Source organism: Nanorana parkeri, unplaced genomic scaffold (assembly GCF_000935625.1).
Source record: "Nanorana parkeri isolate BGI_ZX_2015 unplaced genomic scaffold, ASM93562v1 scaffold146, whole genome shotgun sequence".
Classification (NCBI taxonomy): domain Eukaryota; kingdom Metazoa; phylum Chordata; class Amphibia; order Anura; family Dicroglossidae; genus Nanorana; species Nanorana parkeri.
This window is the reverse complement of record NW_017306414.1, coordinates 1,106,267-1,114,537: the sequence shown is the minus strand read 5'-3', so window position 1 is coordinate 1,114,537 and position 8,271 is coordinate 1,106,267. Positions and strand designations below refer to the sequence as shown.

The 8,271-nt window shown below is 41.7% G+C and overlaps 1 protein-coding gene across 1 annotated transcript in view; it reads right to left on the bottom strand.

The window, feature by feature from the left end:
- RYR3 (ryanodine receptor 3) overlaps positions 1–8,271 on the bottom strand; it is a 609,228-nt gene that overhangs the window by 472,236 nt on the left and 128,721 nt on the right. Inside the window, exon 3 of the mRNA XM_018554200.1 lies at positions 1,018–1,125. Within this exon, the coding sequence (XP_018409702.1) occupies positions 1,018–1,125 (108 nt within the window). The remainder of the gene's footprint in view (positions 1–1,017; positions 1,126–8,271) is intronic.

The following is an 8,271-nucleotide window of genomic DNA, read 5'->3' as shown; positions in this document are numbered from 1 at the left end:
TATTATTGCTGGGATTTGTTGTTCCTCTATAGCTGCTGGTGTACTACAGTGTGCCGATTTTTTTTTTAAACAGGAAACATTAAAACAGGTCCCCCTTACCTGTTTCTGAACCCTTGTAAGTCGCTGCGGCGGCGTGCTCTGCGGTCGTGTGTCCGGCGGCCGTGTGCGCGGTGGGCATGGCGTCCGCAGCGTGCATAGCGTAACTCGTGTATGGAGCTGCGAAGAGGCGGGCATGAGTGGGAAACCCCGACGTGGGTTTGGCGTAAGCGGCGAGCGGGAAATTTTAATTTTAGCCGACGAATCGACGATGGAAAACATTGACAACGATAGATAGATCTATCAATAGATAGATAGATAGATAGATATATGTAGATCTATCTATCTATAGATAGATCTATCTATCTATCTATCTATTGATAGATCTATCTATAGATAGATATATGTAGATATATCTATCTATAGATAGATCTATCAATAGATAGATAGATAGATAGATAGATAGATAGATAGATAGATAGATAGATAGACCTATCAATAGATAGATCTATCAATAGATAGATAGATAGATAGATATATGTAGATATATCTATCTATAGATAGATCTATCTATCTATTGATAGATCTATCTATAGATAGATATATGTAGATATATCTATCAATAGATAGATAGATAGATAGATAGATAGATAGATAGATAGATAGGATATTGCATACATTCCAGAACATTTTAATATTACATAAGCTGACGTACACAGAAGTATACTACAAATCCAAAGAAATCACTTGCTTTATGCATTGACAATCTATATTCTCATTAGTTGATTAACTGCTTTTATAAAACAATAATATTTACTGTGACAGCACATTATGTCTGTTCATGTTGTGTTTCTTAAGATAATATATAAAATAACTTCCTTAAAAAAAATTGCACTTTTCTTGGTTACTTCAGTCATGATAAATTATTAGGAAACAAACTTTTGAGGAAGCTACACTATAACAAAATGAAAACTGACTTACCCCTTCATTGCCATGTGCCATTGTGTTTGCCAACATTTCCTGAAGGGCTCTAACAGAGAGGGACTGCTCCAGCACAAAATTACAAATGCACAGGTCAGGAGGGACATACTGTGAAAGAAAAAGAATAAAGTAACATTTAATATACAATGAGGTGAAGACAATAAGCACAGTGAAATATATACAGTTGCAATATAGAGAATCAAAATCTATACCATTAGGAAAGATCAATGGGGATGAGGGTTGAGTTTGCAGCAAACTTTGCATGTTTGTTGTTCTCCCAAGAAGCTTATCGACAAGTTCACCTAGGCACCAATAACAATATACACCAATCAGCCACCTGCCTAAAATTTAGTAGGTCCCACTTTTCCACCAAAACAGGACTGACCTGTGGAGGCATGGACTGATTTAGACCTATGAAGGTATGCTGTGGTATCTGGCACCAAGCCGTCACTAGCAGATCCTTTAAATCCTGTTAGTTGAGAGGTGGGGCCTCCATGTATCAAACTTGTTTTTCCAGCAAATCCCACAGATGCTCGCTTGAATTGAGATATGCAGAATTTGGAGCCAAGTCAAGCACTCAAATTCATTGTTGTGTTCCTGAAACCATTCTTGAACCAGTTCTGCAGTGTGGTAGGGTGCATTATCCTCAGGGCCGTCTTTAAGGCGTGGCAAAAGGGGCACTTGCCCAGGGCCCAATCATTGTTGTGGGGCCCTGCACCCCATAAACTAGAGCTGGTGAAAGTTTGAAACGTTTCTGTACCAGCCGTCTAGTGTGCACTACCGCTTTCTGACACTAGAGGGCAGCAGCCTCCTGTCCCACTCCCTATGTGCAGCAAAGATCTCTGCAGCCTGGGATGTCACCTCCCACTCATCAGAGGAGGAAGATCGATTTTGCACACCCGGCTGCATGGTCCTGCCCTCCTCCCTCCATGGCTGCAGTCTCATCCTCCCCCTGTCCACGGTGAGTGCACATGACTGCTGGGTTGGGCTTCTATCTGGGTGGGGGGGAGAAGAGGGATGGGGGTGGTCGGGTTAGGTGTGGCACTGCTGGGCTATGATGTAATGCTGTATAAAAAAAATCATGACACCTGAGCATGTCCCCCTGGTGTCATTATTATTATTACGTCCCCCCCATGTCATTATTATTATGTCCCCCAGTGTCATTATTATGTCCCCCTTGTGTCATTATTATTATGTCCCCCCGATGTCATGATTGTTATCTCCGTCCCCTGGTGTCATTATTGTTATGTCCGTCCCCAGTGTCATTATTGTTATGTCCATCCCCTGGTGTCATTATTGTTATGTCCATGCCCCGTTGTCATTATTGTTATGTCCATCCCCTGGTGTAATTATTGTTATGTCCATCCCCGTTGGCATTATTGTTATGTCCATCCCCTGGTGTCATTATTGTTCTGTCCATCCCTGGTGTCATTATTGTTATGTCCATCCCCTGATGTCATTATTGTTCTGTCCATCCCCTGGTGTCATTATTGTTCTGTCCATCCCCCTGGTGTCATTATTGTTATGTCCATCCCCCGTTGTCATTATTGTTATGTCCATCCCCTGGTGTCATTATTGTTATGTCCATCCCCTGGTGTCATTATTGTTATGTCCATCACCTGGTGTCATTATTGTTATATCCATCCCCTGGCGTCATTATTGTTATGTCCATCCGCTGGTGTCATTATTGTTCTGTCCGTCCCCTGGTGTCATTATTGTTATGTCCATCCCCTGGTGTCATTATTGTTATGTCCGTCCCTGTTGTCATTATTGTTATGTCCATCCCCTGGTGTCATTATTGTTATGTCCGTCCCCAGTGCCATTATTGTTATGTCTGTCCCCGTTGTTATGTCCATCCCCTGGTGTCATTATTGTTATGTCCATCCCCTGGTGTCATTATTGTTATGTCCGGGAATAATGACACCAGGAGACATAATAATAATGACACCAGGGGACATAATAATAATGATGATAATGACACCAGGGGACATAATAATAATAATAATAATAATGACACCAACGGACATAATAATAATAATAATGACACCAGGGGGACATAATAATAATAATGACACCAGGGGGACATAATAATAATGACACGGGGGGCATAATAATAATAGACACCAGGGGACATGCTCAGGTGTCATTATTATTATTGTTGTCATTCTATGGAGTGGAAGTGGTAGGTGGCGAATTATCCACATTTACCATGAAAGTAGAATTATGGGGAGAGTGAAATGCGCTCTTCCCCTAGTTACTGAAGCTGCCACAGGTTGGCTCTCTTGATCAAGAACTGAGCGATCACAAACCGCTGATCACTCAGTTCCTGCACTCACTCTCTCTGCAGGGAGCGGTGACTGTAAGTCACGGCTCCTCGCAGGAATATCCCCCTCCCCTCTGATCCTCCAACGCTGACTGGAGGGATGGATGGGGCGGACACAACCTCTAGAGAGGTAGAGTCAGGTGTCAATCAGGTGGTGGGGTGGATCTGGACAATATTTTTTGGATCCATCCCAGCTGCAGCTCTGCTCTTATGGGGGTGGTCGGGTTAGGTGTGGCACTGCTGGGCTATGATGTAATGCTGTATAAAAAAAATCATGACACCTGAGCATGTCCCCCTGGTGTCATTATTATTATTACGTCCCCCCCATGTCATTATTATTATGTCCCCCAGTGTCATTATTATGTCCCCCTTGTGTCATTATTATTATGTCCCCCCGATGTCATGATTGTTATCTCCGTCCCCTGGTGTCATTATTGTTATGTCCGTCCCCAGTGTCATTATTGTTATGTCCATCCCCTGGTGTCATTATTGTTATGTCCATGCCCCGTTGTCATTATTGTTATGTCCATCCCCTGGTGTAATTATTGTTATGTCCATCCCCGTTGGCATTATTGTTATGTCCATCCCCTGGTGTCATTATTGTTCTGTCCATCCCTGGTGTCATTATTGTTATGTCCATCCCCTGATGTCATTATTGTTCTGTCCATCCCCTGGTGTCATTATTGTTCTGTCCATCCCCCTGGTGTCATTATTGTTATGTCCATCCCCCGTTGTCATTATTGTTATGTCCATCCCCTGGTGTCATTATTGTTATGTCCATCCCCTGGTGTCATTATTGTTATGTCCATCACCTGGTGTCATTATTGTTATATCCATCCCCTGGCGTCATTATTGTTATGTCCATCCGCTGGTGTCATTATTGTTCTGTCCGTCCCCTGGTGTCATTATTGTTATGTCCATCCCCTGGTGTCATTATTGTTATGTCCGTCCCTGTTGTCATTATTGTTATGTCCATCCCCTGGTGTCATTATTGTTATGTCCGTCCCCAGTGCCATTATTGTTATGTCTGTCCCCGTTGTTATGTCCATCCCCTGGTGTCATTATTGTTATGTCCATCCCCTGGTGTCATTATTGTTATGTCCGGGAATAATGACACCAGGAGACATAATAATAATGACACCAGGGGACATAATAATAATGATGATAATGACACCAGGGGACATAATAATAATAATAATAATAATGACACCAACGGACATAATAATAATAATAATGACACCAGGGGGACATAATAATAATAATGACACCAGGGGGACATAATAATAATGACACGGGGGGCATAATAATAATAGACACCAGGGGACATGCTCAGGTGTCATTATTATTATTGTTGTCATTCTATGGAGTGGAAGTGGTAGGTGGCGAATTATCCACATTTACCATGAAAGTAGAATTATGGGGAGAGTGAAATGCGCTCTTCCCCTAGTTACTGAAGCTGCCACAGGTTGGCTCTCTTGATCAAGAACTGAGCGATCACAAACCGCTGATCACTCAGTTCCTGCACTCACTCTCTCTGCAGGGAGCGGTGACTGTAAGTCACGGCTCCTCGCAGGAATATCCCCCTCCCCTCTGATCCTCCAACGCTGACTGGAGGGATGGATGGGGCGGACACAACCTCTAGAGAGGTAGAGTCAGGTGTCAATCAGGTGGTGGGGTGGATCTGGACAATATTTTTTGGATCCATCCCAGCTGCAGCTCTGCTCTGTCAGCATATAGCGGCAATATTGCAGGGGGGGCGTGGTGGGGGGCCCAAGAAAATGTTTGCCCGGGGTCCAATCAATATTAAAGACGGCCCTGATTATCCTGCTGGGCCTCTAAATCCTGTTAATAAAACAGAGGACTGTACAATATATAACACACTGTGGGTGCATGATGTAATATTAGCCTCCAATCCTCTGCAGGACTTATTTCACCTTGATTTGAGATATTATTTGTATGAAGGAATATAGACATTGCTAATACATTTCCCTGCAAAACGTAGTAGCATGAAGATATTCACTCCCTCTCCTCAATTGAGATCCTAACCAGATAAAATAACCTCTTGCTTAGCATTACACACCATTAGCATCTTGGGACACTGCTGCTTGCCTGCTATCCATTGACATTTCCTGCCGCTACTGCTGGCCTGCCATCTATTATCATCTCCTGCCACTGATTCAACACTGCCTGTGCAATATTTTGCATTGTGTCTCTGACATAATCCAATGCAAGTTTTATTTCCAAATAAAAAGTGCCCCATCTCTCATTTCTCAAATGTGTCCTACTAAAGTGGCCTACTGTGAAGTAATCCTGCTTTGTGTCTCTGACATATTCCCATGTAATTTGTATTTCTGAATATACCTGCCATGTCTCTCACTCTTCAGAAAAGGCCTACTAAAATGACTTACATGATGTGCAGCATGTCTGTCATAATCCCCTGTATGAAACGCATGTAGCAGGGTACTTAGTCTTTACCTGGTATGAACCACAGCTGCAGATAGGCTCTACTTCCTGTGCGTCTCTTAGCTTCAAGGAACTATATGCAGTCAGCTTATTAGGAGGATCTCAAAAGTACACAATGTAAACGCATGTGGTTATGTAATGCAATTATGCAAGTCCTGGATAAGTATAAACAATCTGTATTACTTCATACAGGGTTGTGGAATCATCAAGCAACAGTCCTTTTAGTTTATAGCAATTGGTATTGCAGCATACCCCTCAAATGAGCGGGTTAGCACCCAGACTCAGCGAGTAACACTGTGTATTGTTTCATACAGGAGATTAAATTCTTGGATTATAGCACACAGTATAACCCTGGGAACAGGGTGACTAGTAACCCCTCGCCAGAGATGTAACAGCATATAATGGACTAATAGCAATAAGCAACTTAATACTGAAGGAGTACTTGCGATTAGCTGCTCTGGAGAGGGTGGAAGTGTTCCATAGATGAGAGTAGAGTAATTAGCTTAAGTGGTTCCAAGAGGATGAGGATTGCTGGGTAGTGTTGCAATCTGAGAAGCAGATTAATGGTGGTTTCCTCTGCTGGCAGGTTCAGTGAGCTGAGGATCAAACTCTGATCATGCAGTACTTGTGGCTGAGGGGTTACTGTGCACTTGCAGTCAGGGAATGAGAAGGTCTGCTCAGATGAACTGCAGACTGGATGGAACAGGTGAGAGAGGTAGGCTGTGTGCAGGGAAATGCTCAGCGTCCAATACATTGCCTAACTACTGAGCATTTCAAAAGACGCGGCTTTATTCAGACAGGTGGGTTGAGGGAGGAAGAAGAGCAGCATGACACCGCAGGAGTAGGCGGGGTTGGGGGCTGATCCCGAATCGTGGCCCGGTAAGTCTGTTACACTGTAATTTTTATTTCTGGATAATAAAAAAATTGATGTCTCCCTCTTCTAAATCTGCCTATTAAAAAGGCTTACATGATCTGCACCATGTCTCTGCAATATTTTTGCCTCTTGTCTCTCACATAATATGCTGTAATTGTAATTTTTTTTTAAAAAACTGTCACTCGTCCTCATAGTTCGAGACAACGTGTGACAATGAAACTGTCACACGTCGGCTCAATAGATCGGGAAGTGAGTGAAGACATACCGTTGCTCGCTGCTCGCTCACTTCTCGATAATCTCCCGGGTACAGCTGGCTCTGCCTCGAGACAGGCAGAGCCCGCTGTCACTCATGCAGCTGGGTGGATCTCGACAGTAATGTCGGGATCCGTCCCAGCTGCGACGGTCTCAGTATACCGCGAGCTGTAGCTCGCGACATACTGAGCTCCCGTCCTCCCGTGACCCTTAAGAGAACTCTAGGGAAAAACACGTACCCCATAGTTCTCTTTTAAACTTGCCTTGTTTCTTACTTTTACACTGCTGCTTAATCAAGCTGCTTACAATTTTTTTTTGTAATTTTTATTTCTTCATAACAACTCCTAGTTTCTGGAATGTGGGTTGTGGTTTTGAAGTGATTTTGTACAATCTGTGTTGACATTATAAAAAACTTTTCAGACGCTTTGAGGTACTGCACTAAAAGAAGTTTGCAAGGTATGCTATGAAAACAGCTTTTGCAAATTAAGTTGAGGGATTTATTTTATTTTGAAGTGTAAACCTTAAAATAGCTGTTAGATCTGTTCTGTATACTACTTTATATAATTTTGACTATTACTGCAAATAAAAAAAAATCATGCATTGAAGCAATAAAAAAACAAAACCTTAACCTAAAAAAAAACTTTTTTTCCAAGTTAAAATTAATTAGAAAGTGGTGCTGCTGCTGCTCCTTCATATGAGTCAAGGAATATTGTAAAATGTAAAAATAATAATACACATACAAATTATGTAATGCCAGGCAGCAGAGTTACTGACACTATCCTTAAGAATCATAGTGTCCCACAACACCACATATAAGTCATCTCCACAGCGTGTAATTTTGACAGCAAATTTCAATTTAGCTTTAGTCATAGTCTTTTGACTAAAATGCCATTTAGTTGTAGTTTATATTTAGTCATCTGAATTGTTTTAGTCAACTAAATATCATAAGATTTTAGTCGACTAAATCTCCAGTAGATTTAGTCTACTAACGTTTAGTGGGTCTACGGCCGGCCCGGAGGTAGTTAAAGAGTAATTTAAGAATTTCTCTAGAATTTACAATATCATTATATACTCCTGAAGTTAACATCTGTTATTACTTATGGTATTAAGGTTTGATCATGCAATACAGACACAGATTTAACTGTTGTGATACATAACATGTCTTTATTTATCTTAAAATTAGGGGAAAAAACAATGGTTTTGGAAAACCAATACATTTTGAATCCATAAACTGCAAAAATCCAAAACAAAACTGATAGTGCAGAATAAAAATACTTGCTACTTTAAAATGACCCACTTTACCTTTAGACTAAACGGAGTCATCTGACAAATTATTCAGCAA